The sequence below is a fragment of the Procambarus clarkii genome, chromosome 21 (assembly GCF_040958095.1).
Source record: "Procambarus clarkii isolate CNS0578487 chromosome 21, FALCON_Pclarkii_2.0, whole genome shotgun sequence".
In the NCBI taxonomy this organism is placed as follows: Eukaryota; Metazoa; Arthropoda; class Malacostraca; order Decapoda; family Cambaridae; genus Procambarus; species Procambarus clarkii.
This window is the reverse complement of record NC_091170.1, coordinates 44,631,146-44,655,971: the sequence shown is the minus strand read 5'-3', so window position 1 is coordinate 44,655,971 and position 24,826 is coordinate 44,631,146. Positions and strand designations below refer to the sequence as shown.

At 43.1% G+C, this 24,826-nt stretch overlaps 1 protein-coding gene across 1 annotated transcript in view; it reads right to left on the bottom strand.

The window, feature by feature from the left end:
* The window catches only part of DIP2 (disco-interacting protein 2), a 786,376-nt gene that overhangs the window by 67,541 nt on the left and 694,009 nt on the right, over positions 1-24,826 (bottom strand). The window contains exons 23-33 of the mRNA XM_069328749.1: positions 24,543-24,792; positions 24,186-24,265; positions 21,938-22,057; positions 21,048-21,292; positions 20,537-20,663; positions 14,030-14,250; positions 9,118-9,327; positions 8,659-8,799; positions 2,687-2,807; positions 2,282-2,516; positions 2,019-2,158 (exon numbers count right to left, since the gene is read on the bottom strand). Of these exons, the coding sequence (XP_069184850.1) occupies positions 2,019-2,158; positions 2,282-2,516; positions 2,687-2,807; positions 8,659-8,799; positions 9,118-9,327; positions 14,030-14,250; positions 20,537-20,663; positions 21,048-21,292; positions 21,938-22,057; positions 24,186-24,265; positions 24,543-24,792 (1,890 nt within the window). The remainder of the gene's footprint in view (positions 1-2,018; positions 2,159-2,281; positions 2,517-2,686; positions 2,808-8,658; positions 8,800-9,117; positions 9,328-14,029; positions 14,251-20,536; positions 20,664-21,047; positions 21,293-21,937; positions 22,058-24,185; positions 24,266-24,542; positions 24,793-24,826) is intronic.

The window sequence follows — 24,826 nt, the reverse complement described above, 5'->3', positions numbered from 1 at the left end:
ATACGCATATGGCCGACCTAGCACATGTTGGCACAGTGACCGTGCCTCAGTTTACCAGTACCTCCCGCCTAGTGACAATCGCACCTGAATTCTTTGTAAAGAATTTCAGTGTTTTTCGTATTTCTGCGTATTTGAACATAAAAGTAATTATTATATTTCTCAACATGAGTCCCAATAAAGTCAGTGGTAATGTTCAACCTAAGAAAATAGTTGTGAGTAGAGGCAGTAAAGGATGTCCCTTCCTCATTAAGAAAATGTGAAGTATGGGAAGAACTGCAAAGTTTTGTTGAAAAAACTCACCCAGATAAAGCTGTAACAGGCTGTTGCATTGACCTTTTAAATGACAATGGGATATCTCACTGCAGACAAATGTTAAAATGTAGGGAAAACAAGTGTCTTTAGACAGATTCTTAGTAAGACAAGCAAGCAGTGAGCCACAACCAGGTCCTAGTGATACAGTACTCCTGCGAAACTTTGTAGAGAGAGTACCCCAGAGAAGTCATCCCTGCCTGATGTTATAATGGAAGGAGACTCCCCTTCCAAACAGAAACACCTCTCCTCCTCCTTTCCCCATCCTCACCGTCTTCCATACGTCAACAAGAGTCATCAATAAAAGTAAGCAATAACTTGTACATACTGTACTTTAGTATTAAAAATTTGGGTGAAAAAGGTATAAAATTTACTTTGAAGTTAATGTTTTTGAGTGTGTGGAACAGATTAATTCAATTTACATTATTTCTTATGGAAAAATTTGCTTCAGTTTACGAATTTTTGGGTTACGAACTGTCTCTGAGAACGGATTATATTCTTAAACGGAGGGGCCACTGTACCTTAAAATTTGACAAAAAAAAAATTTAATTTCCTGGTCCTGAAATACTTCTTCTTTACCCATAAGATCCTTAACTAAATATTACATGGATTGATTTGACACGAGGTCTCAAAAATGCAACCTCATCGAAAACTGGGAGTCAACTGTACTGTAATAATGTCAAGAAACATTCCAATTACTACTTGTGTGTTTACTACATAAATAATGGTATATTTTAATTAAATCAAATATGCAATATTTATGTTTATATTATGAACAAAATGGGGCATAAGCCATAGATAGGAAAACTACAGGAAACATTTTGAGATATACCCTGTACTGAAGATAGTTCCTATAGTGAAAACTTCTTATCAATGCTGGTAATGATTTACAGCAAAAAACAATATGGGGAGAAGAAAAGTTTGACAAGCCTGGAGTGGGGTACTAGCAATATCGTAAACAATGACAGAACAACTCTTTGGTGCCAAATTGTTTCCAATGGGAGAAATAATACCAAGAGATGTTTGGGAATGGAAGAAAAGGACTGGTTGTTAAAAAGTAACCAGTGGTGTTAAGTATTGTACCAGCAGATAGTGGTGGTGGAGGAATATACAACAACTCAGTACTGTATATACACCATTAATATTTGAGAATTGGCCAACAGCAGCATAAGTTTAGGATGAAAAGACATCAGAGTAGAAGAGTGGAGAAACGAGAGAAAAATGCAACGTAAGGAAGGGTCTGAGTAAATTGGGGTTATTGGAGAAATGTAGGAGTGAAAAGAGGAATGATATGCATTTAAAGGTCTTGTAAAGAAAGTACTGTAATAACCCTATCTAAAGGTTCAGATTTATTAAGGAATTATTGTCACAGACACACAACTGTATAATGTAGATGTACAGTAATCACAAAATAATGTGTGACCTTACAACACTGGTATTGTTAACTGTGCATTCCTTCAACTGAGGGGGGTCTTGAATTAATACTTTGACAATGCAGCACAAAATTATCAAATACATATGCTAGCAGGCCTCAGAATATCACAAAGCTTCATGCGTGGAAGTTTAACAGGCTATGCCATACTGTACTAACACTCATAATTAAACACAGACATCAGGACATTACGATATTCAGATATCCAGATATTAGAAGATAGGGTGTCTGCACTTTAATAATGTCAGAAAGATAGCTGCAATAGCAAGTTACTCACCACCTGGTAAAACTTGTCCACAGTCTTGGAGTGTGAGGGAGGTGAGTGAATTTTCTTGGTCCACACGTACTACACCGTAACTGAGCCCCTGCATGCTCAACACTCCACGACCTACAGCATTGGCACCTCCATGACCTGGTCTGAAGGCAAGAATTGGTATTCTTACTTTTTATTCAGATGTAGGAAAGTTATATATAGTTATTAAACAACAAAAATTATTGTAAAAGTTTGAAGGAAGACTGGAAATTTAAAGCTTTATTTACCTCCTAACAGAGACAGTTAGAGCCTCTGGAGATGATGCACAAGGACAAATGGCATCTGGACGAAGCCCTTTACTTTGGAATACAGCAAGGAACTGATCACACGATGAAAGGGACCATGGGTTGGCTCCATCAGCTACCAAAAGCAGACGCAATGATTGAAGACTAACATCCTTGTGGTCTTTGGTGGCCAACAGCCCCCAGTGAAGGTCACGAGACTTCACAATGGCTATGCTTGCTGTAAATGAAATAAAACTCTTATACCATTTATATTACTAAACCTATCAGAGCTACAAGGATATACTGTGCTTCATTTCTTCAGGTTATATTTAACTTCTTTCCTAAATTTAATGAAATGCACCAAGTAATGCTAGCAGATTCTACAATACTCTGATAGTCTTCAGATACCTTTAAATCTGGTGATCATATGCATCCAAGAAGCTGGGTTGACTTTCATTACCGAGTATGGAATGAAGATTACGTGCATTCCATTAAACACAGAACACAACATTGAGTGCCACAGCCCAACCTGCAAGATTTAAAGGTGAATAATTTTATTGAAATATTATATATATATTATACACACACATACAAACACACAGGACATAAATATACTGCAGAAGTGGTCAAACAAATGGCTAATCAAATTTAACCCCCAGTTAGTGCAAAGTTACATGGCTTGTGTAAAACCAGTCATGGAGAATGCAACTCAAACATGAAAACCATACCTACTAAAACAGAAAAAGAAGATTAAGAAGAGTTAGAGCTTTACTACAAGGCATACCTGGAGAGGGTTTCGGGAGTTCTTTTACTCCCTGATCCTGGCCCTGGGCCAGGCTCGACTTGTGGTAACTTGGCCCAACAAGCTGTTGTATGGAGCAGCCCACAGGCCCACATATCCACTACACTCTGGTTGGTCCCCACACTTATTGCATGAACCTGTCCAAGTGCCTCTTGGATCCACCTTCCTCCACCTTCATTCCGGCAATATTTCTAATGCTTGCTGGGAGGGTTTTGAACAGCCGTGGACCCTTGATGTTCAGTGTTCTCTGATTGTGCCTATGGCACCTCTACTCCTCAATGGTTCCATTCTGCATTTCCTTCCATACCTTTTGCTCCAGTATGTTGTTATTTTATTGTGCAAATTTGGGACCTGGACCTCCAGTATCTTCCATGTACAGTATATTAATTGATACCATTCTTGTCTCCTTTCCAGAGAGTACATTTTGAGAGCTTTGAGATGGTCCCAATAATTTAGATGTTTTATCGTTTCTATGCATGCCGTATGTGTTCTCTGTACAGTGACACCTTGACTTACAGATACTTATGAACCCCTACTTACGCACATTTTCAAGTTACAGCGTAAATTTCATTGGAAAATGCGACTCGACTTACGACCGTGTAACTAACGACCTTTGTTGATATGCATTTGGGTCGAGCAAGTGCATAGTTCCTGGTGGCACAGGCCGACCCGCCTCAGTTTACCAGAGCCGCCCATTTAATGACGATAGCACTTTTAAAGAATTTCATTATTTTGGTGCTTTTTTGTTTTTTGAACATAAAACTAATTATTATATATCATGCCATGTGTCCCAAGAAAGTCAGTGGTACGGTTCAACCTAAGAGAACACATGTGAGGATGCCCATAGAGGAAGTACAAGAGATCATTCGTAAACATAAAAATGGTATGAGGGTTGTTGATGTAGAGTAGAGGATGTCCCTTCCTCATTTGTTTAGAAAATGTGTGCAGTAAATTGCAAAGTTTTGCTGAAAAGTGTCACCCAAATCAAGCTGTAGAAGACCGTTGTGTTAATCTTTTTAATGACTGATTTCTCACTTCAGGCACGTGTTACAACGAAGGGAAAATAAATGTCGCTTGACAGGTTTTTAGTGAGAAAAACAAGCAGTGAACCACATGCAGGTCCTAGTGGCATGCAGGCAAAATGTAAAAGAGAGAGTACCCCAGAAAAGTCATCACTGCCTGATGTTATAATGGAAGGGGACTCCCCTTCCAAACACTAACACCTTTCCTCCTCACCGTCTTCCATACGACGACAAGAGTCCTCATTCAAGGTAAGATATACATACAGTACTTTATTGCAGCTAGTACAAAATGAGTGTTATTCAGTATAAAATGTATTTTTAAGTTAATATTTTTTGGGGTGTGGAACAGATTAATTCAATTTACATTATTTCTTATGGGAAAATTCATTTCAACTTACAAATTTTTGACTTACGACCCATCTCTGGGAATGGATTAAATTCCTAAGTCAAGGCCCCACTGTATTCCCTCTATTTCAGAGATCTCATCTGCTCTGAAAATGAAGTGAGTACCAAGCAATACTCAAGATGGGACAGTACCAGTGATTTAAATTGTGTTAGCATTGCTGTGGGATCTATAGATTTGATCGCTCTCATAATCCATCCTATCATCTTCGTGGTTGCCGCTATATTTGCTCGGTTGTGTTCACTAAACATCAGGTCATCAAACATCATAATTCCCAGGTCCTTTATACGTTGCTTTCCTTCTATGAGTAGGTCTGAGTGTCCTATACCCTGTGTTTCGTTAAAGTATGTCGTTTCCACCATACCTCAGTAACTGGAACTTATCACAGTTAAACATCATATTATTTTCAGTTGCCCAATCAAATACTTTATTCATATTTGCCTGTAGTATTTCAGTGTCTTCAACAGTGGCAACTTTCATGATGATTTTTGTATCATCTGCAAAGGATGACACAAAGCTGTATCTAGTGTTTTTCTCTATACAATGTCAGAGATAAGAATGAGAAATAGCAGTGGCGCAAGAGCTGTGCCCTGGAATAAAGAGCTTTTCACTGCACGTGGGATTTGATCTTACTTGATTTACCGTCTCATTCCGTCACATTCTGCATTCTGTCTGACAGAAAGTTGAAAATCCAATGCCCCACTTTACCCACTATTCCTACTGATCTCATTTGATGGGCTATCACTCCATGGTCACATTTGTCGAATGCCTTTGCAAAATCTGTGTATACAAAATCTGTATTTTGCTTTTCCTCTAAGGCTTCTGTGATTATGTCATAATAATTCCCTAAGTGTAGTTACAGGATGAGCGCTACACTCATGGTGTCCCATCTTCCCAGCACTTTGTGTCATAACGCTTTGAAATTATTGATGGTTTTGGCCTCCACCACCACCTCAAACTTTTTCCAAATGTCTACCACTAGGTTTCCGAAAATTATTCTTTTTTATATTTCTTCAGCAGCTTTGTTTAGTTAGTTTAAATCTATGATCTCTAGTTCTTGAAGTTCCAGGTATCTGGAATTCTTCCCTATCAATTTTATCGATTCCCTTTACCATTTTGTACAGAGTGATCATATTGCCTCTTTTTCTTCTATCTTCTAGTTTTGGCATATTTAATACCTCTAAACTCTTTTCGTACCGCTTATCCTTCAGTTCTGGGAGCCATTTAGTTGCATGTCTTTGCACCTTTTCCAGTTTGTTGATGTGCTTCTTAAGATTTACTCCACTCGTGACATTTCTCCATGCCGATACAATGCCTCTGATTACTGCCCTTATTTTTCTGTCAGTTAGAAAATGTTTCATCCATGTTAGAATCCTACCTGGTTGATACCTGGTTGATGGGGTTCTGGGAGTTCTTCTACTCCCCAAGCCCGGCCCGAGGCCAGGCTCGACTTGTGAGAGTTTGGTCCACTAGGCTGTTGCTTGGAGCGGCCCGCAGGCCCACATACCCACCACAGCCTGGTTGGTCCGGCACTCCTTGGAGGAATAAATCTAGTTTCCTCTTGAAAATGTCCACGGTTGTTCCGGCAATATTTCTTATGCTTGCTGGGAAGACGTTGAACAACCGCGGACCTCTGATGTTTATACAGTGTTCTCTGATTGTGCCTGTGGCACCTCTGCTCTTCACTGGTTCTATTCTACATTTTCTTCCATATCGTTCACTCCAGTACGTACCAGTTCACAGATAGATGCTGTCAACCCAACCATCTCTTTCCTGTAAAATCTCTGTGGCTCGATCATAGAAACTGTGTAAATTCGTTACACATGATCTTCCAGATCAAAAACCATACCGTCTATCTGTTATTATAGGGTTTTCTCCAGTTGTTCTACCCCATTTAGTTTTTAACTGTTTTTTTCAATATTTTGACTTATTACACTTGTCAACTGAGGGGGGTGGATCTTCCCCTGCTGCCACTTCTTTAGATTGGAACAATGTTAGCCTTTTTTTCCACACATCTGCTAGGACTCCTGTACACAGGGATGCCTGAAAAATCAGTTGAAGTGGAATGCTGAGCTCAGGTGCATATTCTCTCAGAACCCATGGTGAAACTCCATCTGGGCCAAATGCTTTGTTCTTACTTAGCTCCTTGAGCATTTTTTCACTTCATCTCTAGACACCTCTATATGCTCTATGTTGTTCTTTGGAATTCTTATTGTGTCTGGTTCCCTGAAGATTTCATTTTGTAAAAACACACTTCAGAACTTTTCATTGAATGTTTCACACATTTCCTTTTAATTTTCCGAGAATCTGTTTCCCACTTTCAACCTCTGAATATTATGCTTTACCTGCAATTTATTGTTGATGAATCTATAAAATAGGCCTGGTTCTGTTTTACATTTGTTCACTATCCCATTCTCAAAATTTCTGTCTGCTTATCTCCTCACTACTGTGTGGTTGTTTCTTGCATCTTTGTATCGCTGGTATGTTTGGGGGTTTGGCCTCTTCCTATATTGATTCCATTGTTGTGTCTTTTGGTCTCTGGATCTCTTGCAATTTCTATTGAACCATTCCTGGTTTTTAGTTCTGCATCTCTGCTTTGGTATAAATTTTTTTTGCCTTTATCATATATTTCACAAAACTTTACATACATCTCATTTACTTCCTTGCCTAACAGCAAGTCTTTCCAGTCAAATTCCTTAAAGAAATTTCTAAGTTCCCCATAATGTCTTCTGAATTCAGGTTATTCAACTGCATATTTAGATTAGATGAGATTTTATAAGTTCTTTTGGTTCAAAATTTGCATATGCAAATTGCAAAACACATGCACATCTTGTTCATTAAATTCAACATATAGGGGTACCTCGATTTAAGAATTTAATCCGTTCCTGGAGATGGTTCGTAACCCGAAAATTTGTAAACCGAAGCGAATTTCCCCATAAGAAATACTGTACAATATACTGTATACCAGTCCTAAAGCTACAATCTTCAAAAGCTAGATTTCCATGATGGTTCAGCTTGTTAGCACTTTCACACGCCTGGCATGCGAGCCGCAAACTTTGACATCAAGCTCCCTGCGGTGCAGGCGAGCGTGCGGCGACACCGAAATGTGTATACTCGTCTCAGTTTTCTCACCTTAATTCTCGTGCTACGTCATTTGTTTTGGTATCATTGTGTTCGCAATAGAATTCCCTACAGGTGTATATGCATATATTGTCCAAAAGCCCAGCATGACTCCCCTTAGCAAAGCCTAAAGTTACCCGTGAACAAGCACCAATTGGAACATCCACAACCTAATGTGTATACTTGTTCAGTTTGATAACATCAAATTTCGTGTTACGTCGCTCATTTTGGCATCAAATTGTTCGCAATATAAAGGCGCGTATTTTAAAACTAGTCCCATAATAATTGAGCAATAAATAGAATTTTTCCAAATATTTTAAATTTTGGATGCACATCATCACAAAATTATTTATATCTTTCCAGTATTCTGATATAAATTTTTGTGTTACATCTTTCATTTTGGTATCAAATTGTTCACAATCTAAAGGCGCGCATTTTAAAACTAGTCCCATAATAATATCACAATATATATGGAATTTTAACAAATATTTTAAATTTTGGATGCAAAATGTATTTCTAATCTTTTCAGTGTTCTGACATCAATTTTTGGGTTACATTTTTCATTTGGGTATCAAATTGTGTGCACTTTAAAGGCGATCATTTTAAAACCACTCCCAGATTGATCGGATAAAATTTAACTTTTAACAAATATTTTAATAATCGGACGCCTCTGGCGTTACCGACTCGGACTCAAGAGAAAAAAATCAGACGCAAGGGGCGTTTGAAGAGCGGGAAAGTGTTAAGCAAATCTGTCTATAAAGTATAAATAGATATATGTTATTTTTTTACTTCACTCATTGGACAAGACGATGTTATTAGCTTCTATATAACAAATAGTAAACACAAATGATAAGAGTTTTCCGCAAAACTCTACAGCATCTAAAGTGTCAAATTAATTACGAAGCTCAAATTATAATCAAATTCATTCATCATATTCATCAAACAGTATGGCATACACCTACTTTAAGTTCTTTTAAGTTGCCAATCTTTTATAAGATACAACTGTATTACCCTAGGATTTGTAATAACGTACCTCTCGCTTAAAGTCAAGGACACAAACAGCAACTTCTCCCTCAGTGTAATTACACGCCGAAGTTAAGGTACGGCAGTGGGCTAGCATTGCTGATCTTGTTACCACTACACCTTTCACTGAACCATCTTTGTCTGTACAATACTGTAAGGTAAAATAATGGTTACATTAATTTATGCATTTCTGAACTTTTGTAAACAAAATACTGAATAAAATATATTTTCCAGATTACATTTAATGAAAATCATCACAAGCATATTCAAGATGTGAATAAAATAAAGAAATATGAATTTAAGTGAAAAAAACTAACTAGACATATGCTACTATGAGGAGGTATTTATATTTTTCATGTACAAAAATATTCATTTTCATGTACAAAAATATTCATTTTCATGTACAAAAATATTCATTTTCATTTACAAAAATATTAATTCTCATAATAGTGGCCACCAAAATACTTGCCTCAATATATGCAGCAGTGTCATCAGAGTGTCTAGGAGGTGTTTGCCAGTCTTTTGGAGGTTTTGGCAAGTGGTCAGTAATAAACCATGTGAGCTTTGGCCACCCTTTAAAAGATACCACTTCCCCAGCACTAGTCTTTGGAATGCCCTTGAAACAAGCTTCTGAAGTAAGAGCCACTGAAACACCACAGCTTCCCAAGAGGAAACCAATCTGAAAAAAAAGATTAAATAATTAAGTTAGAAAACAAATTTAAGGTCAATACTGATCTCATTAATTTAATTAATTTTATAAAATTGCTTATTCAAATACTAAGCAAATCTTATGTAAACTTTCACAATTATCTAAATATTCAGAACTACAAAGTATCTTTTGAAATTTACATTGAATAGTAAAGTACAAATGACATCTTCAAAGCACTGCAAATTACGAGATAATTATTTACAAATGCTACACAATTTGGAACAAATAAACACAGTACTGTATTATTTAATACTGTATTCAAACAACTATAGTACTTATGTCTCTTAAATGCCAAAGGGCATGTGAATTGATAAACTCTTTATCTGCTAAAGGCAACTTTAGTCTCCCTAATTCATTTATGCTCAGTTGAAGGTACCACATCACGACTTGATTCAGAGAATCGATGTCCTCCTGACCCAGTCTAACCAGGCCTCATCGCTGAGAGTTTGTCAACCAGGCTGTTAGGATGCAGCTGCATGCAGTCTGATGAATGAATCACAGCACTACTTTTCAATGGGGCAATTTTACACAGAAGGTCAACCCGATTAGAAATAGAAGACAAACTATGCAGAGTGAAAAAATGGCGGACCCAGGAAACTTCATACTGTCGCTGAGACGAAGCTCTCAGGTGGGACACCAATAACGAAGCCACCTGATCACCATACACTTGGTGATAAACCAACATCAAAAAGACACGAAGAGCGGAGAAGACCAAACCAGCCATGTACCAGATCGGTCCGACCCTCTGGAAGAGGGGGAGCTGTGGAAACGTCTCGGGTTCACACACCGAGCAAGCAGCACCTGGAACCAATGCTTGGCCGGCCACCAAGGGGTCACGAGAACTACTCTCCCATGGCAGGACTCCAACCGAGCCACAACCAGAAGCAACAGCTGGACCGGGAGAAAGAGGTACAGGTAACCCCATCTTGACCATTCCTGCTGAAAGGCATCCACTGCGATAGCCTCACAGTCAGGGAAGGGCGCCACATAGATCGGGAGACGCCGAGACCACGTCAATGTGAAGAGGTCCACGTCCGGGAGTCCGTACGTCCAGCAGAGCCAACGGAAGGAGTCAGTATCGCCCGTCCATTCCGTGGATAGGGAGAATGAACCGAGACAGGCCGTCTGCCAGGAAGTTGGACACTCCTCAGATATGAACCGCACTGAGAGCCAAACCCTGAGAAGCCAGCAGACGAGCCACTCGAAGCAACCAGCCACAAAGAGGCAAGGACAGAAGAGAACTCTCACGGTTCAGGCAATGAACCACGGGAGAACAGTCTGAATGGAGCCAGATGGTCAAACTCTGAATGACTAGAACCCTCTGAAGCGACAGCCAAACCGTCGCAAACTCCCACACCATACTGTAAGCCCGACGGAAGGACGGACCCCATTGCCCCTGGCCGGCCTGGTGAACACTGGTCACAAAGCCCCAGCTGAGAGATGACACATCCGTGAAAACATCGAGCAAGGGTTTGGGGAGGCGCTAAGGCACTGAACCCCGAACACCCTGAACAGGAAGCTAGCGACGCAGCAACTGACGCAAGGCCCCACAGAGTATGAACCCAGTGATCGCGAAAGAAGCAAAAAAGTCCCTGAAGAAACCAGAACAGATGCCGAAGCCAAACCTAACCCAGCGGATAGACCAGTATGGGTCAAGTTCAAACTCCGGCACATCTGCTCGAGGAACCGCCGAGTGACCCGGGGCCCCTCTCCCCCAGAAACAGCCGAAGGCTGGACTGCAGCCTCAGCAACGCCTCCGGAGGGAGAGACGGAAGTGGTTCGAGAGTTCTAAACAAGACCCAGCCAGGTCCGAACCTGGGATGGAACCAGATGGGATTTCCTCCAGTTCACCAGGAACCTGAACCCGGCGAACTTGGAATGGACCACACTCTTGGCAAGCAGACAAGCACCCAAGGTATGATGCGTGAATACAGGCGATGCCAGATTCAGGCCAAAAGGAAGACAACAAAAGCAGAAAGCCTGACGGCCCACCACGAAACCTAGCCAGTCCCTGAACCTCGGACGAAAAGGGACAACACAAAATCAATACACGTCCCTGAGGTCCAGGAACACCATCCAAGCACCCAGCTCCAAAAGAAGCCGGACTTGAGACAGAGTGGTCATCCAAAAGGAGGGAGCAAGGAATCCAGTGATTCAGACAGGACAAGTCCAGAATGAACCGCAGATCCGCACAGTCTCTTTTTGGCACTGGAAACATGAGAGAAACCCACCGGTCAGGGTCATTTCAATCACACCCAAGTGCACCCACTCCGAGATGAACTGACGAAGCGCGGGGATAGAAGCCTGCCCTGTCAGCCCCAAATCCCCCGAAGGAGGAGCCGCTGCCCAATACCACAGCAGACCTGATGACATGACCGAAAATGCCCACAAATCTTGGGACCAAGAGCGAGCAAACAGAGCGAGCCTCCCCCCCCCCCCACCATGCCCGATCAACGGGGCGAACCGCGTACGGGCCAATGCCTCTTACAAGAAGACGACTGACGAATAGTGAGATCATCGCGCCGATCCAGGTGACATCGGCTCCGAAGGCAACATTAACTCAGAAGCTCCCACCTCGACCAGCAGAAGCCCAAGCCCTGGCGAGCACAGCATGATGACACGCAAGGCGAGAAGCAAAGAACAGAGACACTGCCTTCTTCAGGATAGGCAAAAGCAGCTTCAACAGTGCGGCTGATGCCCAAGCCGCGGAGGACAGCACACCAGACGAAGGCCCGGCATGCAACGCCTTGACATTTTCCTCAAGCCAGGCGAAAGACAGCTCAAGAAGGAAAAGAAGCGCAAGACCAAAGCCAAATGCCCACGGCACACAAGTCTTCAGCAACCAAGGACACTGAAAGGGTAGGAACCTGCACGTGCAGCTGCACAAGGCCAACATCCCGAGAAAGTACAGGGGCAAACAAGCTTGCATTAAGATGCTCAAACACGTCCCCCAGGTAAACTTGCAGAATGCTAGAAGTTTCTCGCCACTGAAGCGTGAGAGTCCGACAGAACCCATCCCATGCCCCCTAATAAAAAGAATGGCCAGTCTGCCAGCCAGGAAGACTCCAGAACCTTCAAATGCACCCTATACGGGGAAGAACAATCGAACTCATGAGGACGGATCCATCACGGAGGCGGAATCCAGGTCATGCAGAAGGCACACAGCAAGAGCATCTCCCGAGGGGAGATATGAGAGGCAGAAAACCTCCGGAAGGACGGGGCCGAGGAAACCAAGGGAGCCCGGAACAGAACCCGGGGAGGAGCTGACCCCATATCAAACTCATACAGGGAAGGGGGGTAAGAAAACCCCTTCCCCTGCAACAAGAAGCCCCATGATGAGGGCACCAACACCCAAGCAGGGGGGGTCAAAGGGGGGCCCAACTTCTTGGGCCCCCTTTGACCCCTGAACAACACCAGCAAGCACAACTAGGTGAGTACACACTGGCTGCCACTCCCCCAACACAATTAATTATTAATTATTATAAAATTTATTATTTTATACATTTAAACACTGGAGTCCTTGTTTCAAACTATTATTTTGAGTCCTATAATTATTAATGCTAAATATGAAAAAAATATTTTCATGAAGCCCCGTGGCGAAGTGGTACTGTAACACACTCGCCTGGTGCTTCGTGAGCGTTTTGACCTGGGTTTGTATCCTGGCCGGGAAAGATTGACTGGGTGCCAACCTTTAACTGTTGCATCTGTTCACCCAGCAGTGAATGGGTACCCGATTGTTAAACAATTCGGCGGGTCGTATTCCAGGGAAAATTAGGATTAAGGACTTGCCTGAAACGCTATGCATGCTAGTGGCTTTACAAGAACGTAAGAACGCTTGAATACATAAATAAATAAATGTTAGAAAAAATGAATTACTGTAATAAGAAAATAAAACCTAATGTAGGAAAAGAAGGTGCATAATTAATTTTGGTTGTATTTAATGAGTAAGATACAAAAAATTGCATGCAAGTTAATTAATTAATGTGCTAGATTTGCACAATCAAACTGTTGTTTTAAAACAACAGTGTTTTCACCACACAACAATTGCCCTTATCATGTAACTCTACAAAACATTCTGCTCTAAATTATACCTTGTGTTTGTGGCTGAGAAGTGGATGTTGAAGTGAGGAAAAAGTGGACACCTCGAATTCTCAAGAATGCATCTCTAGTTAACAATAAATATGTTGTTAACTAGAGATAAATTAATATTATTGTTAACAAGTTAACAATAAATATGTTGTTAACTAGAGATAAATAAATATTATTGTTAACAAGTTAACAATAAATATGTTAACTTTGTTCCAGATGAATTCACTATGTACATTTTTTGATGAATACATCCCAAACACAGATCAAGGAAATATTGTATAATTTTCCATTTTTACTATTCTATCTTTTCATGGACCACCACTTTCTTTTCATACATTTCTCAGTGCTAACAAACAGTAAAACCAATATGTAGAATTTGTTTGAGATGTTTTGAGAGGCTTTCAAGCAAATTGAATAAATACTTGAAATATCTTGCAAAGATTGTACATATGGCCACCTTCTGGAGAAAGAAAAGCATTCCCAAAGGCATAAAAGGAAATGAACAATATACTGTACTTATATAGATAGAAAAATAGCTAAAACGATAAGGAGTCAGAAACTATCAAGTTTACAAAATACTAACCTGCTGTGATCCAGCATCTCGTCTTGACAAAGGAACTTCGATCGGTACAGGAACAAGTCCTGCCTGTAGACACGCATAAAATGCACACATGAAGGATACAGGATCGTTATTAGGGTAAACGAGGGCAACACGGTCACCAGGCATAACTGTACCCTCCCCACGGCCACCAAGACGTGTTAGGAGGTTATATGCCATCTTTTGTGATCTACTCAGTAGCTTGCCTGAAAAACATTAACAAATTTCATAAGCAAAATTATTTTAATAAATGTTTTGCATTATCCTTCAACCTCTACATATCAATACATAAAATGTAAACATCAGTAAAGTTAAACATCAAAACTCCAAATTAAAAAACATCCAAAATCTGGAACGATTTTTTTTAAACTAATATACAACATTCATAAAAATAATTAAGTTTTATGACCTCAAAATGACTTTTCAAAAATCTTTGCACAATGATAACTGTAGTGGTGTGCGTTTTAAACTGCAAGCATATTTCACTTAAATTGCAGTGCAGTAAAAAAACAAAAAAAAAAAACAGCATTGAATGTAATTGAAATGCCATTTTCTGGGTGAGTCCCGGAGGTTCCCCGGAGCTATCCAGGCTGAATGGATATGTATAACTTTCTGGTATCAGTCAATGTGCATGGAGTTCTTGCCTACCAGGCACCACAAGCCAGAACCTAGCCCCCTCAGAGAGGCGCGAGAAGCAATGGCCTATAGAAACTACCAAGTAATTGGGAGCATTCTATGTCTGCCATCGACCGGGTCTGACACCCATAAAGGTTGGCGTCCCAAAACAAACCCCCATTCTGATGAAACTATTGCTACCAAAAGCCGAACGAGTGGACAGAACTCCCCAAACAAAAATTAGCAAACTAACATGACTTCATCACATTGCCACGCCGCTGGCTGCGCAACCCTCACTCCCTGGGAGGGTGAAGGGGAGCCCCAGACACCCTCGCATTGGCGATCCAACTACCAGTTCTTACGCTGGATGTCAAAATACGCGAAACACACCGCCAACTGGGAGGGAGGGAGGGATGCCGGGGAACCTCCGGGACTCACCCAGAAAATGGCGTTTCATTACATTCAATGCAGGTTTTCTGGAGAAAGCCACGTCGGCTCCCCAGAGCTAACTACCCAAAAACAAGGAAAAACAGGGATTTACCCAGGAGGCGGTCAGTCCTCACTCCTCAATGCAAAGTCGAGACAACTGGCTGCAACTGCCGACCCAAAGCAGCGCAGGCCCGACTAGGCCCAGGAACATTCATAAGGTAGCGTGCAGCCAGGACTCTGTTCGACCACCAAAAACCCTGTGCCCAAATGTCAACCCAAGACATTTTGCCAAAGATGGCAGCCAAGGCAGCAAACTTACGAACAACGTGGGCACAGGGATAGACCGCAGGCTGGCTAGACTTAATAACCCTGCAGACAACCTGAGACACCCGAGCCCGGGAACAGGGAAGGAGGGAAACCGGGTTAACCCAAAGCGCATTCCCGGTCACTGAAACCATGGCGCGCAAATAACAGCAGAGAGCTGCAACCAGACACAACACATCATGCATCCCCGGCCTGATTAACCCAGCATCAACAACCCAAGGACCCCTCTGGAAAGCAGCCATCTCATTCTTCGTCAAAAATGGAGACGGCTGCAACCGAACAAACATACCACCAGGACCAAAGGAGAAGAAACCTCTAAGCCAGAGGAGAGCATGAAGCTCCCCGACCTGACCCCCCAGAGGCCAATGCCAACAGAAAAAGAGCCTTAGAAAAACAATCTTGAACCAAAGAGGCTACTAAAAACCGAGGCGGAGAGAAAAGAGAGCACCCGGTCCAAAGACCAGGATGGCTCAGGAGGCGCACGAGCAGGCCGGAGGTGAAACAATGCACGAGACAGCTTGCAGAACGGGGCAGAAGTAACATCAACATCGAACGCAAGCTGGAGCGGCTATGCCAGCGCAGTACGATACGAGGCGACAGAGTCATCAGAAGACAGTCCTGGAACAACCACAAAAGAATGGACAAAACAACCCTATCTGAGACTAAAGAACACCTACGCAGTGATAGGAAAAACTGGAAGGACCGCCAGGAAACTTCATACTGCCACCGAAACGAAGCACGCAGGTGGGAGACCAACAAAGAAGCCACCTGTGCCCCATGCAAGTGGTGATAAACTCGCGTCAGACACTCCAGACGTGAAGACTCGAGAAGAAGAACGAACCAGCCTTGTACCAGGCTGGACCGATCTGCTGAAAGAAGCGGAGTCGCAGGAAGACCCTCGGGTTCAGACACTGAACAAGCAACGCCTGAAACCAAGGCTGGGCCAGCCACCAAGGAGCCAGAAGGACGACTCTCCCCTGGTTAGTCTCCAAGCGAGTCAGGACCTGGAGTAATAGCTGAACCAGGGGAAAGAGGTACAGGCATACCTCAGAATAAGAGTTTAATCCGTTCCTGGAGACGCCTCGCCTTCCGAAAACTCGCATTCCGAAGTTAATTTCCCCATAAGAAATAAAGGGAAATGAATTAATCCGTTCCTGACTACCCCAAAAACCCCACATCAAACTAAATTTTTATACCTAATTTACCTAATTCATCTAAATAAACCTACAAAACTGTGTTCCAGTTATTACTTACCTTGCTGTCGAGTGCTGTAGGCGTATGGAAGATGGTGAGGAGGGGGGAGGAGGAGAGGAGTTACTATTTGGAAGGGGAGTCCCCTTCCATAATCACATCACATAACCCCATGCCTTGTAACACTATGGATACCACTTCTCTTTCTAAATTTTTCAAACCAGCCCCTGCTTGCCTTAAACACTTTCTTATCTGCATCACTCGTTGCAGGGGTATTCTTTAGAAGGTCTTCGTGCAACACCCTGGCTTTTTCACAAATAATGGCCTCCGAAACACTATCACCCCTCAACTCCTTGTCGTGTATCCAAATTAATAACAACTTTTCCACTTCTTCAAGTATTTGTGGTCTTTGTGCCGTTAATGTTCTTACTCCTTTTGCCACTTTAGCACCCATAATCTTATTTTTCTTCTTAAGTATAGTGCATATTGTTGATGTGGCTTTGTTGTACTGCCTACAAAGTTCAACAACACGTGTACCGTTCTCATGCTTCCGAATGATCTCTTGTTTCTCCTCTATTGTCATCCTCACAGGAGCTTTCTGGCCTTTATCCTTACCACTGGCTTTCTTGGGACCCATGGTGAGATATATAATAACAAATTGTATAGACAAATCACCAAAAATCCAACAAAACACTGAAAATCCGCGAGAAGAATTGATGTGGGGGTAGTCACTGAGCGCCAGACAATAATAAACTGAGGGGCGGCGGGGCGGAGGGGCGACGAACGCGCTAGGTCGGCTGTACGCGTATCAACAAACTCGCGTCCAAACTCGCCTCCCGAAGTAACCCTCGCCTTCTGAGACAAATTTTTGGAGTAAATACACCTCGCCTTCCGAAAACCTCGCATACAGGGACAATCGCATTCCGAGGTGCCACTGTACAGGTAACCCTGTACCATGCACCTTGCGAGCACGCAAACAGCACAAAGAGCAATCCCCGCGCCGAATAGAAACAGACGGCACCAAAGGCTGTGCCGGTGCCAAACCTGACACCACTGGCCTACCACAAGAGAAAGAACCCCAAGCCCTGGCACGAGCCCACCGGGTGGCCCCCAACGAGCCCCCGGAGGACCAACAATGCCAACATAGGATGGCAACTAGCCGAAGCCGCCTGCAGATACTGCATCACCGCAGACTCTGCAAACAGACACGGACAAAAGGGCGAAGACAATTTAAGAACCAGGGCCCAAGCGAATTCCATGGAAGAAACGAGCACCGCCTGCCGACTCACAAGCAGAGAAGCAAAAAACCACGAAACCGCATCCTGCAGGAGCAAGCAAATAGCTTCATCAGCACAAACAATGTACATGCTGCTGAAGGCAATGCACCAGACCCAGAGGTGGCCCCAAGCTCCTCCACATCCACCGCAAGCCAGTCCGAAGACAGCTCAAGGAGGGAGAAGAACCGCAGGGCCGAAATCAACACGCCCTGCATACAAAAGTCCTCCGCGACCAATGCAGCTGAAAGGGAAGGAACCTGCACATGAAGCTGCATCACACCAATATCCCGCGGAAGGGCAGGGGCGAACAAGCACTCATTGAGATGCTCAAATGTGCCCCCCCAGGAAAACCTGCAATGCCGTCTGAGCCCCCCGCCACTCATTCCCGCATGAACGTATGCCACACCTCCAAAGAGAAGAAAGGGCAGTCTGAAAACAAGGAAACCAGAACCTCATAACGAACCCAGTAAGGACACGAAGATCCATACACAAAGGAACGCAGATACATCACAAAAGCAAAATCCAGGTCGTGCAGGAGGTAAGCCATACGGATGTCCCCCACCAACTGGGACTGGACTCGGGAAGCCGGAAACCTCCAGAAAGACGGAACCGAAGAACTGTCGGGGTCAATGAACCGAACCCGGGGAGGGGTAGACGCCAAATCCAACTCGCACAAGAAGGGAGCAAAAGAGAACCCCACACCCTGTAACACCAAGCCCCGCTCCAAGGGTATAAAACCCAAGCGGGGTCCAATGGGGCCCCAAGGACCCCTAGTCAACCCCTCCCCCGCCCCCTAGTCAACCCCTCCCCCGCCCCAGGAACCTGACTCCAAGGATCTGGAGCCAAGTCATCCTCCACACCCCCTACATCTTAAGAAAGGCAGGAGCAGCCAAAAAAGCCGGAACAAAGGGGGCCCACTGGTCAGACCCAGAAGCTCCGGCAGGAAGACCAGGCTCGAATGCCTCTGCCACCACCCTGGAAGGAGACTCCCGAGACTGCCCGAGTCTCAACACCAACTAAACCCTGCCGACTCCGAAACCTTCAGATGCTTCGGAGCCAGAAGCAAGGGGGCAGGAACGGGATGGACAACAGATGGGGGAAAGACAGGGGGGGGGGGGGGGTGGACGGAACCAGAGCTGAAGCGACTCCCACCTCGAAGTCCGGGTCCATAAAACCAAAACGGGGCAGTCTCGGGAAATCCAGGGAAGCAACTAACCTAGCATGTTGCAGCAACCTAAACCCAGCATGCAATGCAGCTGCCACCTGCACCATATCATGATCAGTAGCCTGGGTGAACTGGAGCACATACAGGCAACAAACGTCGCGCGACTCTGGGTCAAAAGAATCACTGACCCAACAGACAGCATGGCAGAGACACAACTGGTGATTGTCCCCCAGAGACAAGGGGATAGAGCAACCTTCTGACTCGCACGAAGTGTGAGGGGACTCAAGGGTCACATACATCGGACCATAGAGCCCCAGCAGGGTTTCCCAGGGCCCTTAGCCTTATTAACATGCTAAGGGAAGCCCAGGCAGGGTACTGCAAACCGGTGCCCAAGACTACCAAACAATCTGCTAATAGCTGAACCCCTGGGACGTGTCCACTCACGGGGGCCTAGCAAGGGGTACCACCAACCATACAAAAACTGAGAATAGATATAATGATAGATATATACACCCCAACACAGAATGGGCAACTACCAAGGCAGACCCCCCTCATCAGGCTGAAAAACAAAAACAAAAGCAAAACACCGCAAGAGGACAGCATACCCAGATGGAACAGAGCCAGCCGCTATAAGAGGTGAAAACTAGCTGTGCAGTACCCTGCGCCCCTACCAGTGACAAAAACTACCACTTACCCAGAGGCAAACATGGGCAGCAAAGACTCCAGTTGACTCCAAGGGCGGCCAAGTACCGAGCAGTAAAAGACACAGCAGGGGTAGATCCCGAGGTGACTTGTGGAAGGTGGTACTTACAGGGCACCTAGGGAAGGTGGCCCTAGGCGCATGCAGCCCGAGTACCAAAGAATATTACTCCTGGCTTGCACACCACCAGTAGAGATAGCCCAAACCCAAGGCACAGAAACTTAGACAAATCGCTGGAGCCAGAGCCACAAGACCCCGCCAGTGGAACATCAGACTGAGAACTGCCGGGTGGATTGCTGGTGTGGGGGTCTGGGGGTCTGGGGCTCCCCCTTCTCCCTCCCAGGGAGGAGGGGGTTGCGCAAACAGCGGCACGGCAACATAATGACGTCATACTCATTTGCTAATTTTCATTTGGGAAGTTCTGTCCACTCATTTGGCTTTCGATAGCCATAGTTTCAACAGAATAGGGGTTTGTTTTGGGGTGCATACCTTTCTGGATGCCAGAACCGGTCGATGGCAGACATAGAATGCTCCTAATCACACAGGGGGTTTCTATAGGTCACTGCTCCTCGTAGCTCACTTGAGGGGGGCCAGGTTCTGTCTCATGGTCCTCGGTAGGCAAGAACTCCATGCACATTGACTGATGCCAGAAAGTTATACATAGCCATTCAGCCTGGATAGCATCGGGGAGCCGATAGGGCTCCCCCCAGAAACTAATAATTGCAAATATGTAATCACACACACATGAATTTTACTATATTTATATTTTAAAATGGTTTTGTGAATCTTACCATAAGTAAGGGACACAGACAGTTTGCCATTTGCATCCAATATTGTGGCGACTGGAGCTTTATATCCCGAGGATGACCCATAGCGATAAACTGCATCTTCCACAGATCGTGGCAATCCAGCAGGAATCTGAGGAGGAAATGTAATTCTTCTTATATGATAATTTAAAGAGGCCATTCTGTTTTGGAGAAGGCAAAAAAATTTCAAAATACTGTATTCAGAATGAAGATAAACCCACCTATGACAAAATAATGATATGTACTGCTCTATCAGCCAAGAATCATTACCGAGTTAAATTTCATACGTAAAGAGAGACTACAAGAACTGGGGCTTACCTACAGTACACAAGGTGTATCTAACTTTCTAGTATTTAAATTAAAGAAAAAGGCTGTTTTTGAGAATAAATATAGGATGACAAGGCTTTAGCCCATCCAGACACCATACTCTGACTGTGACTGTCATCGGGCACAAATTACTAAACAGGCCCAAGGACAAAATCAGGCGAGAACTCACCACCAGTTGTTCCCCACGAGCCGGTGTCATGACCATACCCTCCGGCTTGGGAGCATTAGGGTCTTTGGGATTAGCAGCAATTTCAAGGTCTTCTTCATCATCCAAGTAAAACTCTGGTAGAGGTCTTCTCTTTGGTCTCTTTAGCGTGTTTAAAAGCTGCTGAATCTTGTTGGAAACTTTCCAGCGGCCAGTTCCACGCCAATTTTCTGGAAAATGATATAGAGCGTCTCGCCATCCGTCTGAGTCTGCCAGAGCAACGATGGCAAAAGACAGCCCGCAAGCAATGCAGAGGGTTAGTATAGGAGAGCTAAACCAGACTACCCTATTACTTGGAATGTGGAAAGGATTGAAAGCACTGGACATTATTTTCAACACAATTTTAAGGTAAAGATGTGAAACCAATTTTCCACAAAGCAATTATTAAAATTCTATTCTAAAGTTTATTGCATTTAAAACCCATATTATTACACAGAAGCTTAACCTTAACACCAAGAAAGAAGGTAAGATACTTTGCAATACAGGCATTAGGAGAATAGTGAAGAGACATTTTAAGAAAGTTACTACAACTACTGCAACAAGCATGGATGGGGATAGCTACCTGTGATCAAGTGTAAGAGTATTCTATAATGTGTTAAAAGCACAGAAAGCTTTTACAGAATCAAAGTTCTGTAAATGAATATGCAGCATCAATGATCATGCAAATATATATTATACAGTAACTACAGTATATACAGCTATGGGTAATAAGTCTCTGAAGAAAATTATAAAATCAACATAATGTTGAAACATTGTAATCATGTGCAGAGAAAATATTTTTGTAAGAACAGGCAAGGTTTCCTAGGTTTATCTACACAACAAATTAATAAGTAATTTATCTTGTGTGAGCTCACCAGCATCTGAGGAAGACTGTCTACCAGGAGCTGGACCAGAATAGCGGGTAATGCGGTCATCTCGTGGTGCACGATTGTTGCCCCCTCCAGTGTTGTTTGTCACATCAGGGGGTTGAGAAACTGAAAATAAAGAAAAGTGGTAACAAATTTACATGTACACCTGTACTGTACTACAGAAAAATTAAAAAACAACAAAGGATATAAAATTGGCCCATTCCTTCCTCTCTCTCTCTCTCTCTCTCTCTCTCACACACCTGACTTGATAATGGTCCAGGATTGACCGAAACATCATTGTTTCTCCATTTTCTGATTTGTGGTTTGGTCATCAAAGCATATAAAATAACAGAAAAGAAAATAAGGAGGAATGTGGGGCACTGAACCTGCTTTATTGTTTTTATTTTTTTTATTTATACAGTATATATAAAGAGTTCTTACATTCTTGTACAGCCACTAGCACACACAGGGTTTTGGGAAGTCCTTAATCCAAATTTTTCACACACACACACACACACACACACACACACACACACACACACACACACACACACACACACACACACACACACACACACAAAAAAAAAAAAAAAAAAAGTAGTTAGTAAACAGTTGATTGACAGTTGAGAGGCGGGCCGAAAGAGCAAAGCTCAACCCCCGCAAAACACAACTAGTAAACACAACTAGTAAACACACACACACACACACACTATGCAGCGGTTGTGTGGTGCCCATATCTTAAGAAGCACATCAACAAACTGCAAAAGGTGCAAAGACATGCTACTAAGTGGCTCCCAGAACTGAAGGGTAAGAGCTACGAGGAGAGGTTAGAAGCATTAAATATGCCAAAACTAGAAGACAGAAGAAAAAGAGGTGATATGCTCACTGCGTACAAAATAGTAACAGGAATTGATAAAATCGATAGGAAAGATCTCTTGAGACCTGGAACTTCAAGAACAAGAAGTCATAGATTTAAACTAGCTAAACACAGATGCCGAAGAAATATAAGAAAATTCACTTTCGCAAACAGAGTGGTAGACAGTTAGAACACGTTAGGTGAGAAGGTGGTGGAGGCCAAGACCGTCAGTAGTTTCAAAGCATTATGACAAGAGTGTTGGGAAGACGGGACACCACGAGCGTAGCTCGTGGTGTCCCGTCTTCCTGTAACTTCCTGTAACTACACTTAGGTAATTACCCGTCTTCCGTCTTCCCGTACACCCGTCTTCCTGTAACTACACTTAGGTAATTACACACAAACACATACATACATCCCCAGGAAGCAGCCCATAGCAGCTAACTAACTCGCAGGTACCTATTTAATGATAAATGAACAGGCACATCTGGGTGAAGAAACTCTGCCCATTTGTTTCAGCTTCTGCCGGGAATTGAACCCAGACCCTTAGGACTACAAACCCAGAGAACTGTCCACTCAGCCATCAGCTCCTTTATATAATAAAGGTTATTGGCATGGGGCTATTTCCTTTGAGATATTTGATATTTTGTATAGACAACTATTCAAACACTTGTATCATTGAGGCCTTACAAGTATTGGTACAGGATAGTAAACCAAAATACTGTACAGATGACGTATTTATCGATTTTACAAAAATATAAATATGGTCATGGAATAATGGCTAATAAAAAGACAGCTCAGAAAATGACATACAATACACTGAAGCAGGGAGGAGCATTTTCAATTTTTTTTAACACAAAGAGCATTAGAAAAATCAAGAAAAATTTGGTCTGAATGATACAAAACTTAGTCCCATAAGTTTAAATAAGTTTCCCATAAAATCTCAGCCACCAGCCGGTGGCTGAGCGGACAAAACACTGGGCGAGTGATCCTGTGGTCCCGGGTTCACTCCCAGGCAACAATGGAAACAATGGGCAGTTTCTTTCACCCTGATGCTCCTGTTACCCCAGCAGTAAATAGGTACCTGGGAATTAGTCAGCTGTCATGGGCTGCTTCCTAGGGGTGGAGGCCTGGTCAAGGACCGGGCCGCGAGGACACTAAGGCCTGAAATCATCTCAAGATAGATCTCAAGATAAGGTATCGTTCTTGCTTCATTACTCTTATCTCATCCTCACAGCAGATACAGACAGAAACACAAAATTCCATTGAGTATTACTAATGTGTAATGTGGCAAATTTTATTTATCCTTTGAAATTTTATGTTGTATTTAATTATCAGTTATGTGTAATAATGTGCCTTAAACAGCAAATGAAATGAAAAAATATACCGTATTGAACTTACATGAGGTAATATTACGCATCAGATCTGTTACTTCTGTCATCTCTCTTCTTCTGCGTTCTTCCTCACCACCATTGCTGAGGCTGTTAATGGAACAAGCACCAAATTAACCATCTATTTGTGTTAATAAATGGGTTTATTAAATAATGCCAGATTAAATTATTTTATTAAGCTGTGCACTTTTAAAGATAAAAAATACATGAAGTTAATATTGGAAAAGCCTTTGTTACCTTCATTATACAGTAAAGTGAATGTTTAACAATTTCAATGACTCTGAAATGACTATCATACCAAAAGCTTTTCTTAAAACAGTACCATTATAAATGTTATTATAATCTGGACATGGAAGTAGGTTCACACCTGTGTGGTGGTATGGGGGGAAGCGGTTGCTGTTGTTTGGGTGGAAGTGGGTGTGGTGGGGGTGTGTGGTGACTACTGCCAGAGCTGCTTGCTGGTGTTCCTCCCCCACTACCATGTGCAGGAACCTGTGGGGGTGGCAGCAGTAATGGGGTGCGTGTCACCTCTGGTGTGCCCTGTGAACCACTGTGGCCCCCACTACTGCCCAAGCTGCCCTCTGCTGTCACACTGTCTTCATCACTGTCTTCCGAGTCTGATGATAAAAGCACATTAAAGTCTACTCTCAT